The sequence below is a fragment of the Solanum verrucosum genome, unplaced genomic scaffold (assembly GCF_900185275.1).
Source record: "Solanum verrucosum unplaced genomic scaffold, falcon-dt-bn FXZP01000147.1, whole genome shotgun sequence".
NCBI lineage: Eukaryota > Viridiplantae > Streptophyta > Magnoliopsida > Solanales > Solanaceae > Solanum > Solanum verrucosum.
Genome location: NW_026020343.1, coordinates 4,288,401 through 4,312,968, shown reverse-complemented (window position 1 = coordinate 4,312,968; position 24,568 = coordinate 4,288,401). Strand labels below are relative to the sequence as shown.

The 24,568-nt window shown below is 39.6% G+C and overlaps 2 protein-coding genes across 2 annotated transcripts in view; both read left to right on the top strand.

Moving 5' to 3' along the window:
- The window catches only part of LOC125837375 (probable protein phosphatase 2C 10), a 1,808,044-nt gene that overhangs the window by 59,674 nt on the left and 1,723,802 nt on the right, over positions 1 to 24,568 (top strand). The window lies entirely within an intron of this gene.
- Positions 18,914 to 22,930, top strand: LOC125837424 (uncharacterized). Its single transcript, XM_049516550.1, has 2 exons — positions 18,914 to 19,015; positions 22,490 to 22,930. The coding sequence occupies exons 1-2, from the start codon at positions 18,914 to 18,916 to the stop codon at positions 22,928 to 22,930; spliced, it is 543 nt and encodes a 180-aa protein (XP_049372507.1).

The window sequence follows — 24,568 nt, the reverse complement described above, 5'->3', positions numbered from 1 at the left end:
ATCATTACTTTGAACTAATTTTTGCCATCTTCATCCTTGATTTGACAATAATTGATTTCAAAGTGAAACTTGAAACCATTCTCAAGCATCTGGCCAACACTTAACAGACTATGACTTATATTAGGTACAAAATACACGTCTTTGATTAGTTTTATACCTGAAGCAATCTTAATTTCGACAGTACCTTTGTCTTCAGTAGAAATATACTCTTCATTGCCAACTTGTACTTTGGAAATTACTGAAGTATCCAACTCCTTAAACAGATCACGATCAAATGTCATGTAGTTTGTGAAACCACTGTCAATAAGCCACTTGTCACTTGAGCTTCTAGTTGCAAAATATGTTGCTACAAAGAGTTGCTCTTCATCTTCCTGATTAGCTACTTGTGCAACATTATTTTGTTGAGGGTTGGTTTTGCAAATCTTTAGATGATGTCCCATCTTTTGAAATTTCTCACACTGCTGGTCTGGCCTTCTCCAGCATTTGAATGGTGGATGACCCTTCTTTCCACAATGCTTGCAAGAAGGAAAATTGTCACGCCCCAAGCTACCTCCAAGACGCGGACACGGGACCTAGGATCATGAGTTACCCCAACCTAACCCTGTTGGCATACCATAAGCAAACTATGATAACTGAAATAAGATAATTCTGTTTGGAAGCTTAAAACATAATGTAAACTGAAATGATGGACAATACCCATACTAAATCTGAATATATATAATTTGAGAGTTTAATGACAAATGAAAAGTCAAACTCAAACTAAAACTAAATCTAACTATGTCTAAAATAAAGCCTCTAACTGACTAGAGATGTTGAGACATGTCCGCAGCTAACTCTAGCAAAAACTGAAACTAAAGATTGAAAGTAGAAAGATAATCATGTCAAACGTCCTCGAAGAATTAGGACTCACCACTGATGTTGTTGAACTGAAGATCGGGAACTGATCTATGCGTGATCTAAATGTAAGGACCTGAACCTACATCACGAGAAAATGTAGCGCAGATTATGCGTCAGTACTTGAAAGGTGCTGTGAAATGACCCAAAAAGTTCTCAAAAATGTGCTTCGGAAGTTACCGGAAACTTGTTTAGCTATATAAAAAAAAATCCGTTTCGTTTTTCGAAAATCCGACTTCATATTCTTGTTTAGGGGGTCAAATTGAGTGGGAAATGGGTCTAACCCAAATTTTAGAGCAACCGTATCAAAATCCGAAATTTCCAGGTGAAGCCTTTTTCGAGGGTCTACTTTGGAGGGTCATATCTCCTAGCAAACAAATAATTTGGTGGCCCATAACATATCCATGGAAAGCCCTTGGATTTAGCTACCTAACGCACTTCGTTTCACCTCATTCGGAGTTCGGACGAAGAAGTTATGCCCATTTTCGTAAAATCTGTTCGGCAGGAAATGCAATTTCCAATGAGCGTTTTTACTGTTCACCCGCCTCAATTTTTTTTCTAAGTGTTGGACCATTTTTTTTCCAAAGGGCATATGTTATTTCCTATATACCATTAGTTCAATTTCCATCTCTAAAACATTTCCCACAACACCTCTCCCATACTTAGACACATTTTCTCTCAAGTTCTCTCAAGAACCCTAATCCAAAACATTCCTCAAGATTGAAGAGACTCTTGCTCCAAGTTCCAAGCTTCCATTGAAGACACTCTCAAGACCTTCATAAAAACTCAAGGTATGTGGTGTTGAACTCATGGGTCCTTCCACCCATAGTGCCTAGACTCTATTCTACTCACTAATTCATGGTTTAAGTTAAGATTCATAAATTAGTCTTGTTCCTTGTAATAATTTCCTGCACATTGAATTTTAAACATGAAAAGTGATTGTTTTGAGCATGTTGTGACTCTAGAACTTGAATCTAAATTTGGAATGGATGTGGAGATTTTCATGTGGTATTGTGGGTGTTAAAAGGTGTTGTTGTAGGTTGTTCATTGGTTTGGCTGCATAATTACTACCCTATTTTCCATGCTCTTTGATTCCATTACATGCCTTCAAGGTGTTTGACAAAATGTCCAACTATGGAGAATTGGTGAATCGATGCTTTAAAGCTTGAGTTATGAGATGTATGGCAATCCAGAGATGTGTTGATGACAAACTAAGCTTGTGTATATGTTCATTCCATACGTGAGATTGCATTAGAGCCTAATGGGAATTTCCTATATAAAGTGTTGCATGACCATGCCCGGTCCGGGGGAAAAGAACCGGACAACCATGTGAGAGGTTTATATCTCATCACCTAGGATGCTTGGGGTGTGACCAACATCAACCATGTGAGAGGTTTATATCTCACCACCTAGGATGCTTGGGGTGTGACCAACATCAACCATGTGAGAGGTTTATATCTCACCACCTAGGATGCTTGGGGTGTGACCAACATCAACCATGTGAGGGGTTTATACCTTGCCACCAGGGTGTCCGGGTGTGAACGGCATTCCCCATCCTAAGTTGGGGTTATAGATTGGTTGGATCATGCATACACATATGATATCTACTATTAGTATAGATTTACTTAAACATGTTTTGACTTCACTTTGATCATGCATCCTCATATTGTTATTCATAATGCTTATGAAACTATTTCTTGTATTTCGATTGTGTCCTTGTCTATTGTTGTATTGCACCCCGCATACTTAGTACATTCCAAGTACTAACGCATATTTTGCCTACATGATGTCCATGTAGGGACCGGAGCTACTCTTGATCCTTCTCTCCATTCACGTGGCTAGTACGGTGCTTATCCGAGTTTGTTGGTGAGTCCTCAACGATTCGAGGGCTATGTTATGTTTCCTACTCCTATGTTTTGAGACTTTAGCTTTCAATTGTATTTTGACTATGAGGGGAGCCGGTAGTATGTCATGGCCCCCGTCCTATCTATGTATGTAGAGGTGTGCGTTGGACAAGTATTTTGTAAATGAGCTTGACTCTTGTTCTATGATGTCTTTTTGAAATGGTTTGCCCTTAGTCCCTATTTCCCGTTAATTAATGTTGATTGTACTTCCGCGATCGATGAAGTGTGATGACAAGTTTGAGAGGCTTGTTTGGGGTTCCTTCGAGTTCCTCATTCGCCATGTCACGTCTAGGCCCTAGGCTTGGGTCGTGACATGCTGATCATGCATGACAGAATAACAATGAACAATATACATAACTCAACAAAGAATATAACTGAGCAATGATATTGGATGAGCATGATATTGTACTGAAAACACTAAACATGAACTAACTGAATGCAATGACCAAGTTTATACATGTTGAAATTGAATACTGAGTTGTAACTAATAACTTGGTCAATACACTAGATTCTGACTGTCAGAGCTGATAATAACTAACATAAAACAACATGAGCTAAATGTGGAGTCCGATGTATACGCCCCATCGAGAGGACCCAATATACCTTGCCAGAGGTATAGAAGCATGACTGGCGCGATCACTAAAACTGATGCCCACAGAGGAGACTTAACCTACAGGGCACGTAGTTCTGGGACTATGAGGGTGACTGACCCTAGTCTGACTTGGTATTAAGTCTACTCCCAACTAATTATGTAAGTTACACGTTATGACTAAATTTATGTAATACTAGATAGCTCAAATTACTGACATGTTAACTTAAAATGCAACATTAATATACTGATAATGAAACATTCTTAACTAGAGCATGTATAACTGAATAAACTGATCTAGCATGTGTAATTCATGAACTAAACGAATCTACACCACTAGTGTTCTAAATTTCATGCAAGAACGTAAGAAACAACACGATAATCTGATTTGGATCATTCTAATAGCTGAAACCCAACAATTTCTATCATTCAAGAAACCCTAGGTCATGATAATATCAATGGAACCAAGAATCTGACTGAAATCATGGGACCTAATGGGCGAAAGAAACCCACTAATGAAATTCCACATACCTGGTGACGAATTCCATGGAGAAATCTTTTAATTTCGAGGCTAAAACTGATGAAACCCTGTTGCGTAAGGGTTAAATGACGTAGTTTAGGGGTCCAACACATAGGGAAATGACCAAATGACCTCTAACTTAAAAGTTGTTGGGGGTCACCGATAGACCATGGATGGACCGACGGTCCATTCTGGTCGGCCGTCGTTCAGCATCTGGGAGTTGAAAATTGGGGGTCTGAACCACATCCTGGACCACGGACCGTGGTCTAACCTACAAACGGTAGGTCTTGCCGTAGGTCCAGACTTGGCCAAAATTTCTGGGATTTCTGGGGGGGCGCTGCAGGTGGCCATCCACAGACACCACCTAATGGGTCACCTTACGGTTTGTGGGTAGTGCTCATCGGTGGCACTTGCAACTTCTAAAATCTGCATTCTGGTCAGTCTAGGATACGTGGTGTTACATTATGTCACCCTTGGGAACAGTCGTCCTCGAATGAAGACTAAACTAGCTGAACATGGAGGGAAAGAGATGCAAACCCTACCACTAAATACTGGAACCTGATTTCTAACTGAACTGAGTTCCAAGAACATGCAAATACGCTGAAAATGCAAGACTGACTGAAGGAACAAGATACTAAGACTTATTTTATGCATAAATGACTGAAAAATTGGAGAGGAACTATTACCTCAAGCTAGAATGGAATCGGAAGGAAAAAGAAGAGGGTACTTGGCCTTCATGGCTGCTTCTGCTTCCTAAGTAGCTCCCTCTACGGACTGACTCCTCCACAAAACCTTAACTGAAGTGACTTCTTTGTTTCTCAACCTTCTAACATGACGATCAAGAATCTCAACTGATACATCCTCATAAGTGAGACTATCCTTCACAGCCACACTCTCTAATGGTACTATGGATGCTGGATCACCCACACACTTCTTCAACAATGAAATGTGAAAGATTGGATGGACTGCTTCTAGTTCTGCTGGCAACTCTAACGCATAAGCCACTTTACTAATTCTTTTCAAGATCATGTAAGGGCCTACATATCTAGGACTGAGCTTCCCTTTCTTGCCAAATCTCATCACCCCTTTCATAGGTGACACTTTCAGGAAAACCCAATCATCAATTTGGAACTCCAAGTCCCTTCTCCTTACATCTACATAGGACTTCTGACAACTCTGGGCTGTCTTAAGTCTGTCCCTGATGAGTTGAACTTTTTCCATAGCATCATGAACCGAATTTGGCCCTATCAAGGCTGCTTCACCTACTTCAAACAAACCAACTGGAGATCTACATCTACGCCCATAAAATGCCTCATAAGCGGCCATCTGTATGCTGAAATGGTAGTTATTATTGTAGGCGAACCCTATAAGAGGAAGGTGATCATCCCAACTAACCTTGAAATCGATCACACAAGCTCTCAACATGTCCTCTAAAGTTTGAATGGTACGCTCTGCTTGACAATCCGTCTATGGATGAAATGTAGTGCTAAGATTAACCTGAGTACCAAGACCTTTCTGAAATAACTTCCAGAAATGAGAGGTGAACTGAGGACCTTTGTCTGAGATGATAGACAAAGGAACCCCATCCAACTTGACTATATCATTAATGTAAGCTTGGTGTAGTCCTCTATGGAATCTGTAGTCTTGACAGCCAAAAAATGCGCAGACTTAGTAACTTTGGCAACTATCACCCAAATGGAGTCATGTTGTCTGCGAGTACGAGGTAAGCCTATAATGAAGTCCATGGTGATCACTTCCCACTTCCATGTAGGAATGTTGATCTCTTGAGCCATACCTCTTGGTTTCTGATGTTCTACCTTCACTTGTTGGAAATTTGGGCACTTAGCCACAAAATCTGCAATATCCCTTTTCATACCGTTCCACCAAAATACTTCTCGCAGGTCACGATACATCTTGGTGGCACCTGGATGAATAGAATACCTAAAGTTATGGGATTTTGCAAGAATCTGTTGTCTCAACTCACCCACTTTAGAAACACATAAACATCCCTGATAGCGGAGCACACCATCTCCCCCTTGGGCGAAAACCTCAACCCTCTATTGCTGAACTGCACCCTTTAGTTTAAGTAATATAGGATCACTTTCTTGTTTTTCCCTAACTTCCGCTACCAATAAAGATTTTGAGCCATTCTAAACTGTTACACCACCATCTGTTATGCTTATAAGGCGAACTCCTAAGCGAGTAAGTCGGTGAACATCCTTCGCTAATTCCTTCCTTTCTTCCTCAACATGCGCTACACTACCCCTAGATAGTCTGCTAAGAGTATCAGCTACTACATTAGCCTTACCAGGATGGTATAGCACATTCATATCATAGTCCTTGAGGAACTCAAGCCATCTCCTCAGGCAATGATTCAACTCTTTCTGGGTGAACAAATACTTAAGGCTCTTATGGTCTGTGAACACATATACGTGAACACCATACAAGTAATGTATCCAAATCTTTAGGGCAAATACTACGGCTGCAAGCTTGAGGTCATGAGTCAGATAGTTCTTTTCATGCACCTTAAGTTCTCTAGAAGTATATGTTATAACCTTACCTCTCTGCATCAAAACACAACCTAGGCTGACTCTGGATGTATCACAATAGATAACATAACCGTGTGAACCCTCTGGTACAGTCAAAACAAGAGTTGTAGTCAACCTAGTTTTTAGTTCTGCAAAGCTTTTCTCACACTCATCTGACCACTGAAACTTAACATTTTTCTGAGTTAACTTAGTCAATGAAGAAGCTATGGATTAAAATCCTTCCACGAACCTTCTCTAATAACCTGCCAAACCCAAGAAACTTCTGGTATCTATAGGAGATGTGGGTCTAGGCCATTGCTTCACTGCCTCTATTTTTTGAGAATCCACTCGGATCACTTCGCTAGATACTATATGCCTATGGAAAATAACAAATTGCAACCAAAACTCATATTTTCTAAACTTAGCGAATAATTGGCGATGTTTGAGAGTTTGCAGAACAATTCTCAAATGAGTAGCATGTTCTTCCTCATTCCTAGAGTAAATGAGGATATCATCAACAAAGACAATAACGAACAAATCTAAATACATCTTGAACACCCTGTTCATTAAATCAATGAAAGGTGCAGGAGCATTGGTTAGTCCAAATGACATAACTACAAATTCATAATGACCATACCGAGTTCTGAAGGCTGTTTTCATAATGTCACTATCTCTGACTCTGAGCTGATGATAACCGATCAGAGGTATATCTTTGAAAAATGACTAGCACCCTGAAGTTGGTCAAACAAGTCATCAATCTTGGGGATAGGATACTTATTATTGATTGTGACTTTGTTCAACTGCCGATAGTCAATGCTCATCCTGAGAGAACCATCTTTCTTTTTCACAAACAACACTGGTACACCCCATGGGGAAATACTGGGTCTGATGAAGCCCTTATCTAGAAGGTATTTCAACTGCTATTTCAATTCGTTAAGCTCAGCTTGAGCCATTCTGTAAGGAGGAATAGAAATCGGTTGGGTAACTGGAAGGAGATCAATTCCAAAGTCAATTTCCCTTTCGGGAGAAACTCCGAGAAGATCTTTTGTAAACACTTTTGGGAACTCATTAACTACGAGAACTGACTCAAGAGTTGGGGTTTCAGAGCTTGAATCCTTAACCCAAACTAGATGATAGATATATCCTGTAGAAATCATCTTTTTGGCCTTAAGGTAAGATATGAATTGACCCATAGGCGCTAAGCTACTACCCTTCCATTCTAAGATTGGTTTGTCTGGAAACTAGAAACGAACATCGTAGTTCTACAATCAACTGAGGTATAACAGGAATGTAACCAATCCATGCCTAGAATGACAGCAACGTCTACCATTTCTAACTCTACAAGATCTATTGAGGTGACTTTCTAACAAACTGTGACAGGGTCAATTTCTGTATACCCATCTAGCTATAATTGGGTCACCAACTGGGGTAGAGACTGAGAAGGGTTCTGAAACAGTTTCTGGACTAATATCAAATTTGACTACTATATAAGGAGTTACAAAGGAAAAAGTAGCTCGTGTATTTAACAAAGCATAAACATCTAATTTAAAGACTCATAACGTACTAGTGACCACATCAGGAGAATCTTCTTGATCCTGGTGATCCTGGAGATCATACAACGTGTTTTGGCACAAACCACCACCTTTACAAGATGACTTACTACTGAGTCGGGCGACCTGTTGGTGCTGCTGAGGTTATGGACTGAGTTGTAGGATTATTACCTCTTTGACCCTAATTAAAAGAAGGACAATCTCTCAACCTGTGACCAGACTGACCACACCCAAAGCATCCTTCCTTTCCTGGAAGAAACTCGCCCGGATGGTTCTTACCAAACTTAGGACAAGTTGGGTATGTTCTGGTAGCTGAAACACTCCCTTCAGACTTAGAGCCTGATGTCCTACCTTTCTGCTCATGTCGAAACCTGGAAGATGGAGCACTAGCTGATGAAGGTGTTGGGGCTGAAGACTTTTGCTTAATCTGTGAGCGATTTCCACCATCCGATTTCTGTTGAGAATACTCATAGTTGCCTGTCCTAGCCTTTTTGTTCTCCTTAGCCTGTTCTCTAAGCTTATCTCCTTCAACCTCCTGAGCATGATTCATGAGTCTAGAGATGTTCATATTCTCCAGTAACATAGCATTTCTATACTCCGTCTTCACTAAGTCAGATACCCCATATACAAACTTGTTCATTTGAGCCCTGGAATCCACAACCATGTGAGGAGCATACCTAGAGAGTTGGGTGAACTTGAGTCCATACTCTTGGATTAACATGCTACTCTACCTCAATTTCATGAACTCTTGAGCTTTTGCCTCCCTCAATTATCTTGGGACGAACCTGTCTACAAAGGCTTCACTAAAACATTCCCAAGTAATAGGAACTGCATCCGTACCCCTGTTTTCCTTCTACTGAGTGAACTAAATGTGAGCCATATCCTTAAGCTGGTAAGATGTCAACTCAACCCTATCATTCACAGTTACCTACATCACTCCAAATATCTTCTTGACCTCTTCTATGAAGTTTTAGGGATCCTCACCAACTTGCGACCCTAAAAACTCAGGTAGATTCATCCAAACAAAATCACGAACCCTGGCTGCCACTGATCCCCTACTAGCATTTTCGAGAACTGGAACCTGCTGGTTGTTCTGGTTGGTCACACTCTGAGCCAACAGTTGGATAGCATTCTTAAACTATGCATTCGAAACTTGTTGCTCTGGGACTGGAGGAGCTGTATTAGCGTTGCAGGCATTCACATTTCTTGCGTAAGCTCTACGAGGAGGCATGATTTGAAATGCATAACAATGAGTTAGAAGGTAGATCATACCCACGCATGATAAGAATAGTAAGAAAGTGAAATTTTCCTAAAACACTTTGTACCCTCCCTCTCATTATAAGTGGTGCACTTCACACCCATAAAAAAGACTCTACTTAGTGCGGCTTTTAAGACATCCTAGGACTCTTAAACCTAATGCTCTGATACCAAGTTTGTCACACCCCGAGATACCCCCAGGACGCGGACACGGGACCTAGGATCATGAGTAACCCCAAGCTAACCCTTCTGGAATAACATAAACATATTGTGATAACTGAAATAACATAATTATGTGCGGAAGCTTAAAACATGATGTAAACTAAAGTGATGGGGAATACCCATACTAAATTTGAATATATATAATCTCAAAGTTTAATGACAAATGAAAAGTCAAACTCAAACTAAAACTTAATCTAACTATGTCTGAAATAATGCTTCTAACTAACTAGAGATGCTGAGACATGTCCCCAGTTAACTCTAGCAAAAACTGAAACTAAAGACTGAAAGTAGAATGATAATCATGTCAATTGTCCTCGAAGAATGAGGACTCACCACTGATGTTAATGAACTAAAGATCGAGAACCGATCTATCCGTGATCTAGAAGTTGAGGACCTGAACCTACATCACGAGAAGATGTAGCGCAGAGCATGCGTCAGTACTTGAAAGGTACTGAGCATGCAGGATAGAATAAAGCTGAACAATATACATAATTGAACAAATCATATAACTAACCAATGATATGGGATGACCATGATACTATACTGAAAACACTAAACATGAACTAACTGAATGCAATGACCAAGTTTATACATGCTGAAACTGAATATTGAATAGTAACTGATAACTTGGTCAATACACTAGAATCTGACGGTGGGAGCTACTAATAACAGACATAAAACCAGATGAGCTAAATGTGGAGTCAGATGTATAGTCTCCATGGAGAGGACCCACTATACCTTGCCAGAGGTATAGAGGCATAACTAGCATGATCACTAAAATTGATGCCCACATAGGGGACTTAACCTACGGGGGCACATAGTTTGGGACTATGAGGGTGACTGACCTTAGTCTGACTCGGTATTAAGTCTACTCCCAACTGATTATGTAATTTACACATTACGACTGGATTTCTATAATACTGGATAGCTCAATTATTAACATGCTAACTGAAAATTCAACATTAATATACTGATAATGAAACATTCCAAACTGGAGCATGTATAACTAATGAGTCCACAAATTGGACTCATTTAGAGCTATATTTTGATAGAATTAGTGTCCTCAAATGCATATTTTGTCTCAATATCTGATGAAAACCCTTAATTTCAGGTATTTAGAGTTTGAGGCAAAGCATGGACATTACTTAACAAAAAGGAACAAGACGACTGAAACGAACGAAGAAATGAAGGCCTGAAGATCGCCGAGCCCAATTGGCGAGTCGCCAATCGTCCTAGAGATCACATTTTGTTCCAGTGTGCTGAGCCCTGAAGGAAAAGATCAAGTTGGCGATGAACGGGAGTAGTTCCACGAAACAGTACCATATCGCCCAACGACTCAAAATGCGAAGAGGCTAAAGGCTAAAGCAGGAAGGCGATGAAATCAACCAAAAGATGGATCGCCGAGTGTATCGGCGATCCCGACTAATTGCGCCGAATGGTCCTCCGTAGAACAAATTTTCAAACACTATAAATACTTCTTTTAAATTCCTAACTTAGTATCAATCAATCAATTATTCTATTATCGAATTTTTAGAGTTTTTACTGAGTCTAAGTTTTAGAGGGTTTTGGAGACTTTGTTCTAAGACCTTGAAGATTCAAAGAGTTTCAACTCCAAGAAATTGGACATAGGTCTCGAAGATTCTTTACTCTTGACGTGTTTTAAGACTAAATTCTTCATACCCATTGATGGAAACTAACATTGGTATAAATATTTATCTCTTTTACATGTCTAGCTAAAACCCCAATTCTTGGGGTGTGATTTTGTGAATATGGGTTAGATTATTTGTTGGATCTTGCTTGTTGATGGTTTACTTGTTTTTTAAATGTGATTTCGTTTAGTAGTTGTGTATGAACTTAATGGAATTGTAGTTGCAAATACGATTTCATCTTAGTGTTTTTGGCTTGCTCGAGAGAGAGGTCGTAAAACTAAAACTACTAAATTGATAGCCAATGGTGTTGGGTCGACATGGGTTTAGCCGAGAGAGTGAATCCTAGTCCTTCTTCCACACATTCAGCTCGAGAGAGTGAATGGGCTAAGGCGGAGGTTGTGCTTAATGCGGCAATTCGGTGTTCGAGAGAAACTGAGTTGATTCGGGGTAAGTTGCTCGAGAGAGAATTTTTCCCCACTATAGTCTAGCCTAGTCACAAATACTCAACAATTTACTATCAAAAGTGTGTACACATCCCAAGAATCTCGTCTCTCTACCCCGTATACCTATCACATCCCAAGAATCCCGTCTCTCTATCTCATTTTCTTATATTTTTGTTGTTTTTGTTGATTAGCTTAATACAAACCCCTCATTGATAATTGACGCTTGCGTCACCCCTTTTAATTTAGTATGTTTACATTCGATAATGTTTATAGCTACGACTAATTAGAACTAAATTTTATTTTTCTATTAATTCTCAAAATCACTCACTTGGGACTCGACCCCAACCCTTGGTTGTGTTACTTTACTAATGTACGATTGTAGACACTTGTATTGGAAGTTGTGTCTTGATTACGCAAACATCAAAATGGCATCGCTGTCAAGGAGTGTTGTTAGTTGAGAATTTTAAGTTAAGTAAATTTTTTGTTTTTCTTAGTCATAGTTTACTTAATTTTTAGTTTTGTTCTGCTTTTTTGAATTTTGAAACAGAAAAGGTGGAGAGTTGAACTTCCCTTCATTAGAAGTGATGATGTACAGGGATCGCATTCTAACCTTCAAACAATTACAAGGTGAACAAATTCATGATGCATGGGCAAGGTTTAAATCACTTCTGATTCAATGCCCCACTCATGAAATTCCCGATATAGTCCTCCTGGACTGCTTCTACAGAAGTCTTGGTCCCGGAAACAAGGCAATTACTGACCAACTCATTGTGGGTGGCATTACACAGCAGCCTTATGAGAAAGCAGCACACCTGCTTGATCACATGGCTAAAACAAACCAAGGAGTAGAGAAGGACTTCATGTTGGCCGCACTAATGACTCAGATGGATGAGTTGACCGAAAAGGTAGTGGAGATCAAAGTACAATGCACAAGGAAGGGTAAATACATCCCTCATCATGAGTGAAGAAGGCCTAAGGACAATGAGGGCCAACGCGTGGAAGGAATGCACACAATCATTCTTCACAAGGCAAGTGAGCATGATAGAGTGTTGGACAAGATGAAGGAGAACGTTGAAGTGATGAACCAGATGATTGGTTCTAATTCCAGATCTATCCAGCTGCTTGAGAACTTATGAAGTATGAGTTATCTCATCTCTGTCCAATCAAACAATTGGGGTTACCTAGTGATACTAGGGTCAATCCCAATAATGGTGAGTAAGGACTTGTGTCGTGCCAGGACGTTAACTAAGGCACTGCTTGGGAGGCAACCCAAGGTTTTAATCGCTTTCAATTATTATGTTAAAATAATGGTGTGTTGATTTTGTAGGTTAAAATGGGGAAAGTGTTGAAAAGTGCAGGTTGGCAAGCTGAAGATCCAGTCGGTGAACCTGACCTAATCCGCCGTTTGACTCAAGACATATTCAAATTGGAGTCTGTAAAACTCGGCGAGCCAAGGGAAATTATTGTCGAATCGCCGACCATATCCCCGATCTCGATGAAGACCGTCGTTTGGACTCCTACAACAACTGGACATCCTGTAAAATTCTGTAAGGCGATTGACCACCCGGCATGTCACCAAGTGGATCGGCGAGGACGACTAATGACGTCGAATGGGCGACAACTGGACGGTTTTGTAGGCCAAAGTTTTAAAAGTTGAAAATCCATTCACTTTCCCTCACTTTTTATCTGCCCAAACTCACACTTGCACTCTAGTTTCTATATTTCTTGTATTTTTATAGTGTTGTTAGTGGTGATTTGTGCTCAAAGTTGGATTACATTGTCGCCTAGCATTTCAATCTTCTCGTAGTCAACACCAAAGGTTGGTTTTATATGCCCCAAGTTCATCTTATCAAAAAATGTGCTTATTTGCAATTGATCTTATTACGTTGAAGTGTGTTGGGCCTCTCTGTTAGGATTAGTATGCTCAAGTGCTTGTTTTAATTTGAATAACCTGCTTGTATTGTTTTATTGTCAAAATTACATCCTTGCGTGCTCTATATTTGGCTAAATATGTTTGGGGTGTGTGTGCATGGAAATTGGGAGAAGTCTGGATATCTCGAGGCAGTGGGTGTTGTAGTTCTCACCTTAATTTAACTAGTGCATGTTTCAATTTTTTTTCAGGGGTCGCGGGGCTGAAATTGAGAAATGGGGTTGAAAACAGGCACGTTGGGTTGTTTGGCGAACTGGGTTGAGCTCGCCGAACCACTCGGCGGTTCGCCTAATAGCCCCACATCACCTTTAATTTCATGTTGTATGTATTGTTGGTCACTATCACTTTCGGCGAGAAGTTTGATGTCACCAAAGGCACTTGGTGACTCACCGATCGTCTTTTGTTTCGCCCATTGCCTAGACCTTGAACCATTGCTGCACTGGAACTTTCGGCAGGCTATCAGCGACTCGCCAAAAGCTATCAGCGACTCGCCAAAAGGGATATCCCATCGCCAACTGGCCATAATTTTTAAGCCAATCCTGTCGGTGAGCCCGCCCTAGCTCGCCAAAGCAATTTGGCGATTCATCGATTTATTCAGCGAGTCTTTCTACAAATTTGTTTACATGAATTTGATTTAGTTTGTCTAACTTTTCCCACTATAACTGCAGACATGGCTAGGTTTAAAGTTGCTGGGAGAAACATGCCACGCCAAGGGAAAGCAAATGGGATTACACTAAATAGGAATGCAGTTGCATCCAGTGACAAAGCCACAAAATTGTCGACAACTGGTGAGAAAGACAAAGGTAAAGGCAAGGCATCCGAGTTATCCGAGCAATCTCAGACAGCAATGGCATTTATACTACTTATCTCACCCCATCTGAGAGTGAGGGTGAACAACAGGGAAACCAAAGTGCGGATTCTGAAGAGGATGAGCTGATAGAGGAACAGAAGGCGGAGTCACAATCTAAAAAGTTGAATGATCCATCTAGGGTCAGGAATTCTCAGCCTACCACTCCTACTCCTCCAGCCCCAGAACAAGCAATAGTGTTGGCACCTCTGGTACAGGGTCCTCCGCCTAAGTCAATGAATAGATTAAAGACTGAGGAGTTGAGGACGATCCTTGAAGAAAATTGTATGTCCACAGATGGGGTTATCGATAGGTACCCAGAGATAATGGAGTGCCTGAAATACTAAAAGTTCCAAATCTTCACCAAACCCCATGGCCATTATATTCCAAATTGGGTAAGAGAATTCTACAGTGCATACAGTGCACTAACACCCCAGAAAAAGCAGCTAGCACCAGCCTTCAAAGAAGTTGACTATGTGGTTGTTAGAGGCAAGAGGGTGAAGTGTGATAGTGAGGCAATCATCGTAGTCTTGGGCATGTCCACGAATATTAGGGATCACTGCCATCACTTGATCAGAACAGAGAAATTGGATGAGATGAAAAAGTGGTTAGCCCCACTAATTTAAGATGATACTCCGAAGTGGTTGACGGAAGGAGTTCCGATTGAAAAGAAAGAACTAAACATAGCTGCACAATTTTGGTTCGGTTTTATCAGCAGCACAATTATGTCGTCCCAGAATGAGTCAATCCTTCGCCTTGCCAAGGCAACCTGCATGGGTTGCATCATAGAGAAAACTCGAATAAACTTGGGTACGATCATTGCTTCAGATATACTCATGCGTGCAAGGCAGCGTCGGACCTCACTTTCATTCCCAATATTGATCACAGAACTGTGCAAACGAGCTCAGTACCTCAAGATGCCAAGAAGGATGTGGAAGTGATGCCCACATCCTCTATTGATATTCGGAGGATCGAAGCTGAGTACCTTAAGGATCAAGCAGAAAGGAAAAAAAAGACAGCATTGGTGGAGTCAATAAACACAAAATCATCACCTAGAGGGACATCTTTGCGTACTCCAACCCCTGGGCCTTCTGGTATATCTATTGCCACTGCTACTCATGCTGATACTCCAGGTTCTTCTGTTGCTGCACTGCCTCCCAAACCTACTGTTGTTTCCCGGCTTCCACTCACCCAGGCTTCCTTACTCCGAATGGGGTAGCTTGCCCAATCTGCCGATTGTTGGGCTGCCAGCTAGAGGCCTCTGTTCCGGGCATGATTCAGGCTGGCCTCGCTGAAGTTGTAACACCACTGAGCACTACCATTGATGCCTTAGCGGCCAGGATAGCGGTGTGTGAGCGCAACTAAGGGGCCACAGAGGAGGTGACGGCTTTAAAAGCCGCCATTGCTAAACTTAGAAAAGATGTGGACTACCTGAATTCCACCGATATATCCATGGTCTTTGGAACAGTGGAGATTCCAGATGTGCTTTAGATGCCTCAGACCACCACCAAACATGGAGATAAAACGGAGCAGACAGCAAATCCTGAGTTAGAGGCGGAGACCGATGATGAGATGCTCGAGGAGACTGAGGGAGCGGCAGATGAAGAGCTGACTGAGACTGAAGCAGCTATGATAGATGCGGCTGTGCAGGCTTCCCTGGCACATACACCGTTTGCTGGATCTAGTGGAGCTGGTCCTTCTAAGGTTACTCCAGTCAATGATGCCCAGACAGATGGAGCGACCATTTAGACAGGATCCCCTCTTTACCTCCCACTCTGTATTTTTTTATTCTGCATTCTGGATTGTGTGTTATTTGCATTTAAGGACAAATGTTTGTATTTGTGGTGGGGGAAGGCCCACCTTTTTGTGTTATTGATGTTCGTGTTTCTTATATATTTTTGGTTGTGAGCTATTACTGTGTTATTACACTACTTTTTGTGGATGTTTGAGCTTGTGGCTCCGTGTTTTAAATTGCAAAATGATTTTGACCATTCCAAAGAAATTTCGCCACCTCTTGTATGTGTTGAAGGTAGTTGTTCTCTTGCAAATTTGAGTATCGGTTCTGCTCAATACCAATGACTTGAATAGTACTTATAATCTAACGAACATGAATGTACGGCTATGATGAGACCAAATGAAGTTGCATAGACAATATGTGAACTCATTGCATCTCGTTGTGATTAGCCATGTATCAAATCGATTCTCTTGTGATGACCGTTGCACACTAGCGAAAGTATGGAGTCTTGTTTGACTTTAGTGTTGATGTCTTGTGTGATAAGCTTACTGGGAACCATGCATGATAAAACCTAGAATTTGCCCTGTTGATCTGGTCGACTAAGTAAGGCTATCTCTTAATATGATCTTAGGCAATTTGACATATACCTCTTTTGTGGCCTACCTCGTGAGTGTGTGAACCTCTTTTGAACACCCCTTGAGCATCACTTTTCTTTGGAAGAAACTTGATAAAACAATGACCTTTCTTTACCAATACCCATAATCCTCATGATTTGTGTTTAGATTGAATAGCCAACTTAGGCCAAAAGCCTAAGTTGGGGGTATGGTGAAAAGACATGGTAAATCAAGAAATATAAGAAAGCCCCCTTCTTACCCATGGTTTTGAGAAAAATGGAATCCCTCCATACAAAAAAAAAAGAGAATAGAAAGAAAAAAAAAAGAAAAAAGAAAGAAAAAGTTATGGAATAAAGTTATGAAAATGCAAAAACAAACGGGGTTTCTAACTATCCATGGGAAGTGAATAATGGGACTACTTGTGAGCACAAATGAGAATGATGAAGAAAAGGAAAGAAAGTGTTGTGAGCACCACATTTCATGAGGATGAAATTCACTGAGCCTAAATGACCATACATTTGCACTCTGCCCCACTACAAGCCTTGTAAAGACCTTTTTTATCTTTAGTGAGCTGAAACAAGTGTCAATTGAAAATTATGGGCAAACCTATGGGTGAAAGCATGCATAATGTTCTTCTTTTTTAGTGTGAGCGTTGCATTTTATTCTGAAGCTTTATATGATTAAACCTTTGAGTGTGGAAATGGAATCATCCTTTGTGTGAGGGCATTCAAGTACTTTTGTTGAGCTTGAACTTGCATGAATCTTTGGTAATGGTGTGTCACAACTTTAATCTTTGGGTACACAATTGATCCTTGCATGAGTAAATTGAGTCTTGTTGTGTACATTCATGATCGAGTCTTGTGTAGCACTATTTGAGACATCCTTTTAGAACTGCTGAACTTGAGTTTTACTTGAGGACAAGCAAAAGTTTAAGTTGGGGTGTTGATGAGTCCACAAATTGGACTCATTTAGGGTTATATTTTGATAGAATTAGTGTCCTCAAATGCATATTTTGTCTCGATATTTGATGAAAACCCTTAATTTTAGGCATTTGGAGTTTGAGGCAAAGCATGGACACTATTTAGCAAAAAGGAACAAGGCGACTGAAAAGAACGAAGAAATGAAGGCCTGAAGATCGTCGAGCCCAGTTGGAGAGTCGTCGATCGGCATGGCGCCTTTTGTTCCAGTGTGCCGAGCAGTTTCGCGAAACAATACCATATCGCCCAATGACTCGAAACGCGAAGAGGCTAAAGGACAAAGCAGGAAGGCGATGAAATCAACCAAAAGGCGGATCGCCGAGTGTATCGACGATCCTGACTAACTGCACAAAATAGTCCTCCGCAGCACAAATTTTCAAATATTATAACTACTTGTTTTAAATTCCTAGCTTAGCATCAATCAATCAATTATTCTATTATCAAATTTTTAGAGTTTTTTGTGAGAGTCTAAGTTTTAGAGGGTTTTAGAGACTTTGTTCTATGACCTTAAAGATTCAAAGGGTTTCAACACCGAGAAATTGGACGTAGGTCTCGAAGATTCTTCACTCTTGACATGTTAACAACACATCATGAGTAAAGACTAAAGAGCTAATACAGATAAGCCCTCCCCTGATATTCGATCTGAATACCGCGAGGCACATCAGGAAAGAGATTACCCAGGAAGAACTTACTTTTGGAAGTTGTGGAATCCATTTAGAAAGTTGAGTACTGATGACTATTCTCTATCCATCGGGAAATTGATCAAAGTTATTTTTCAAATTATTTTCTATGTTTCGTGATTAACGAATTAGTCCTATGATTGGAATATGTGGATTCTCAAATTTCTGTCTACTTTTCTGCACTTGTATTTGCAAGAAAACATTTGTTGATACTTGTGCAAATGATTCATGAATCAGGACCAAAAGTTGGATTTGCCCATTTAGTTACTTGACTGTCTATAAAATTCTACATTGTCAATGGATACTAGTTAAACGCATATTTTTGTCCATACTTCACATAACATAACAATCTTGGAATTATTATCCTGAATTTAAATGCCAAAATGACACATAATTCCTTTTTTATAAATCTTCTCTTAAATAAGTTTAAAATTTAAAAATAGTATTAATTCTCTCTGATTCCCGCTCAAAGTTGGAATAGAAAACCTAATTTGTGTCTTTATAAGGTGTTACTGCCTCTCTCTTTTTCAACATTTTATTTTCTTGAAAATTGTATCATTCCTTGGTTTCTTCAATGGCTTATCAAAGGCCTTTGCTTAGCATGAAAAATACTTTCGTTTACAATTTCTTTCCATCAAAAGCTGAAGAAGAAACTTGCAAAGTTAACAACACTCCTGTCACGACCCAGACCGTCGTGATTGGCACCCACACTAACCCTCGGGTGGGAGAACCATTACTACAACCCGAACAAACAAATTTTATGAAAACTAAGGCATTTAAAGATATGGAAGCAGGTTTCAATGACAATAAAAATGGAGTTCCCATAAACTCCAAGGTTTTAACAAACAACTCACCAAACTAATGCGGAAGAATAACCCTTGGAACCTGAAAGTCATTGTACCAAAACTCTACTAACGACAAGTCTAAGAACAAAGGGTACAACCCCGAAACTAAACAAACACATTAACAAATAGTCTGAGTCTGAAAAGAGTGGACTTAAAAAAGAAAGATCCATGGCAGCCTAAAAGAACTGGCTCACCCTAGAATCCGATCACACTTAATAGTCACCTAGCTGAAGTCTATCAATAGCCGCCTAAAGATGCCCTGTACTCAACAAAGAACAAGCAAGTACACTATCAGTACACAACCACCGTGTCCTGGTAGGATCACGCAGCTATCCCAAAGGTGAAATATACATAAGAAGTCACAACAAAGTAAAGCACACATATATAATACTAGTCATCACTTACAAATAACGCGCAATTTCACAAGTCTTAAAAGATACAATTATCCTTTTAGAGCAACATACAATCTTTCAATATCAATCATCATTAGATATGAACGTAATCATCACAAGTATATGCACAGAACAATTCAATGGTCCTCTCAGGGAACCCAATTCAATGGTCCTCTAATGGAACCTGAACCCAAACTATTAGCATACCGTTTCGTGGTACCATATCCAAGTTAGTGTGCTGGAACGTGGCAACCGATCCTATGTTTATGCCAGAACTTGGCAACCAATCCCATGTTTACGCCGGAACTTGGCAACTGATCCCATGTTTATGTCGTAACGTGGAAACCGATCCATTCGACAAGCCACAATCACAATCACAATGGACATTCTCATAATCATACAATCAAGTGTGGATTCATGGCATACAATTATTCATTCATACTAAATTACATTAGGTGTGATCAATAGGTTTCATTCACATACATACATGCATTACAATGAAGCAATTACAAACATGTGTCACACCAACATGAAATCACAACCATCAGCTACCTCAAATCCAAGCTTGAATCCCCTAAGGCACTTGAATCTTCTCTTTCCGGATTATGTCCATTTGTTCTAGGTCTACACAGAACAATTTATAAGCAAGGATCAACAATCAACGGTTTAATTATCTGGATTACAACGAATTCAATAACCCTAGACCAACCATTGATCCCCATACCCAGATTAGGTCTTTTTCCACCATAGATTCCAGATGAAAACCCTCCCCCATTAATAATTACCCAAGAAACTAAGTTCTACGGATTGAAAAATAGATTCGGGGAGTGAAAACCTTACCTTACGCCTCAAAAATGGTGGAAAACTGTAAAGAAGCACATGGGGTTTGTCTCCTTACTCTAAAAATCAAAAAGTGTAGAATAAAGACGTTTTGGGGTTTATTTCCAGCTTAAGTCACGTCGGACCAGCCACAGCGGTCCTCACCCCGCTAAATCGGCCCCACCCTGGCGGCAGAATTCCCATCCCAGTGGCTTGCACGAAACCAGTGAGCTATTTTAATAATTTCAAGACCCAGACCGTCGTGATTGGCACCCACACTAACCCTCCGGTGGGAGAACCATTACTACAACCCAAAAAAACAAATTTTATGAAAACCAAGGCATTTAAAGATACGGAAGCAGGTTTAAATGACAATAAAAATGGAGTTCCCATAAACTCCAAGGTTTTAACAAATAACTAACCAAACTAATGTGGAAGAACAACCCCTAGAACCTGAAAGTCATTGTACCAAAACTCTACTAACGACAAGTCTAAGAACAAGGGGTACAACCCCAAAACTAAACAAACACCTTAACAAATAGTTTGAGTCCGAAAGAGTGGACTCAAACAAGAAAGATCCACGGCAGCCTACTAGTTGAAGTCTATCAATAGACGCCTGAAAATGCCCTGTACTCAACAATGAACAAGCAAGTGTAGTATCAGTACACAATCGTCGTGTACTGGTAGGATCACACGGCTATCCTAAAGGTGAAATATACATAAGTAGTAACAACAAAGTAAAGCACACATATACAATACTAGTCATCACTTACAAATAACGCACAATTTCACAAGACTCAAGAGATACAATTATCCTTTTAGAGCAGCATACAATCTTCCAATATCAGTCATCATTAGATATGAATGTAATCATCACAAATATATACACAACACAATTCAATGGTCCTCTCATGGAACCCAAACCCAAACTTTTAGCATACTGGTTCGTGGTACCCGATCCAAGTTAGTGTGCCGAAACGTGGCAGTCGATCCCATGTTCATGCCGGAACGTGGCAACCGATCCCATGTTTCTGCCGGAACGTGGCAACCGATCCCATCTTTATGCCGAAACATGGCTCCGATCCATTCAACAAGCCACAATCACAATCACAATGTACATTCTCATAATCATACAATCTAGTGTTAATTCATATAATACAATCATTCGTTCATACTAAATTACATTAGGTGTGATTAATAGGTTTCATACACATACATACATGCATTACAATGAAGCAATTATAAACATATATCACACCAACATGAAATCACAACCATCATATACCTAGAATCCAAGTTTGAATCTTCTCTTTCCGGATTCTTTCCACTTGTTCTAGGTCTAGAAACAACAATTTATAAGCAAGGATAAACAATCAAAGGTCTAATTATCCGGATTACAATGAACTCAATAACCCTACACCAACCCTTGATCCCCATACCCAGATTAGGGTTTTTTCCACCATAGATTCTACATCAAAACCCTCCCTCATCGATAATTACCCAAGAAACTAAGTTCTACGGATCGAAAAATAGATTCGGGGAGTGAAAACCTTACCTTTAGCCTCAAGAATGGTGGAAACTGTCAAGAATCACCTGGGGTTTGTCTCCTTACTCTAAAAATTGAAAAATGCAGAATAAAGACATTTTGGGGTTTATTTCCTACTTAAGTCACGTCAGACCCGCCACAGCGGTCCTCACCCCGCTACAGCAGCCCCGCCCTAGCTGCAGAAATCCCACCCCAGCAGCTTGCACGGAACCAGTGAGCTATTTAAATAATTCCAAGACCCTCATTTCACAACAAACCTTCAACCCACGACACTCAGAAAATACCCGGTCACTCTAAGTTCAATTGCAGGAGTTCTAATAGCCTGAATTAAATTCGGTAAAGTCGTATGGGTTTCTTAATATCTTATCTATCTACTCATGTAATCAAATTCATAACTAGATTACCCAATTGTTACCTGATTTCCCTAGACCTTACTTACTCTTGTTTCATCCAAATCTGGACTAGGTTAGGAAATCTCAAGTTACTATGAAAAAATTTCTTGTCCCCAATACTTTCCCTATTGACTTTTCCATAACGACGGAAATAAGGTCGTTACAACTCCACATGTTGTGACTCGAGAACTAGTGGAAATAAAGGACTTATACCCTGCCCCAAAAATCATTTTGCAAAACCCATGGCAGATCAAGAAAAAGATTACCCATAATGAGATCGTTGTTGGAATGCAGATGATTCCATTTTTCAAGATGTTTGAGTACATCATTCGATACTGGATTTTGGACATGGCCAAAACTTTGGAGAACAGCTGTAGTGTGTGTGTTGACATGTGGGATGTAACTGAAGGGAATGTCTCTAAGAAGTATGAAGGTGGAAGTGTTTGGCTCAGGAAGGTGTACAGTGATGATTTTTCTCTTTGGTGCATCAAATTGTTCAAGGATCGCGGATTTAGCGATGGTGACGAAATTGGACTTTATTGGGATCCTAGATTTTCCTGTTTAGTGTTCAAATTGCTTTCTCAGGTTGGCTCTTAATGGAAAGGTTCAATAATTTAGAACCAGAAACAGCATAATATCATAGTCTTTCGTTTAATATTACTATTTCATAAAGTTGTAATAGCTTAAGACATAATTATGAAATTGGAATGCTAGAAGTTCCCAATTTAGTCTACGCAGTTCCGTTTTTGCACTTATGTTTTCATTCCCTATTATTATAGTGTTCTTTTAAGTTTGTATAATAATTTAGATAGTTGTGATGTTCTTTGTCAACCTAGAAATAAGCTTAATGTGAGAAATAAGTTGATATATTCACAAAAAATGCCTTGAAATAAGGACATAACATGACCTAATTAAGGACCCCATTTTGGCACACCCTCAATGGTACAAGATTTCCCCTTAATTGTTGATGGATTTCGTACAATAGAGTGCAATAAATAAGATATCTATAGAAAATAAGAGTACAGAGTATTAGGGCATGTTTGAATAAAGGAATGTAATTTCTAAATTGAACAGAGATGTATTGAGTTAAGACAACTAATTTTGTAACAATTTAGGGTCTAAACTCTTTCAATAATCTAACCGAAAGCTTTTGCATTAGCAAAAGAATAATGCTACATTCATTCAATTCTTTGTTTCCATTTTTCTGCTTAATCGAAGTTGCTCGATGCTCAACTGTTTCTGAAAATCCTAGCTAATAACTAGAGCGAAAGAAGGAGAGATGAAGAAAGGCAACTTCAACTCTTGAAATATCAGTAGAGAAAAATAAATATCCATAATAGTAGAGTCCATACCTTAAATAAGGTAAAAAGAGCAAGTTGTTTGGTCTTGAAAGGTCTTAAAGAAAGCACATTCTTTTTTAGTCCATACATTTTCTGCAGTTTTACTTGAATTTACCGATATCATTGATCATCTTCACACCTCAATTTTGTTGATCTGAACTGATATTGTACTTGAATTCTAGTAATCATGTGTCTGCATTAGAATTAGTCAATGTAGTTCTCCACGATTCATCTAACAGAATATTTACAGTAACATCAAAAAGATAGTGTCCATTTTGTTGTTTTCTGGGCTTGTGACTGCACTAAATGCAGCAACCAGATTCATGATTTTCTTGAAAATTGTATTCATTGTATGGATATTGTAAGTAGTAATGACTATTCTCTATCCATTGTGAAATTGATCAAGGATCGCAGATTAGGTTTTGGTGATGGAATTGGGTTATATCGGCATCCTAGTTTATTATCAAGGTTTATTTTCAGATTATTTTCTAAGGTTCATTATTCAAGAATTAGGCCTGTATTTTTCTTTCGTACTTGTGACTGGAATATCTAGATTCTCAAATTTTTGTCTGATTTTCTGCACTTGTATTAGCAAGAAAAGCTTGGCTTACAGTTGTGTAAACGATTTAAGAATTAGGACCAATAAGTTGATGTATATGGAGTATGAGTATATGATGGTTTTGCAGATACCCAAATTTTGTCTTCTTAATCTATTTTTTTGTATTGAGAGTAAGAGTTTAGAAAAGATTTCTAGCACAATCTGTTATTCGATAACTAAGATATGAGTGGCTATACAGTTCAATTCATCGGTTCGCTCCATATGAAAGATCTTGTGCCTCAATGCATGGTTATACAATCTTGAATATCATGCCTGAATAGCTAAGATTTGAATTAG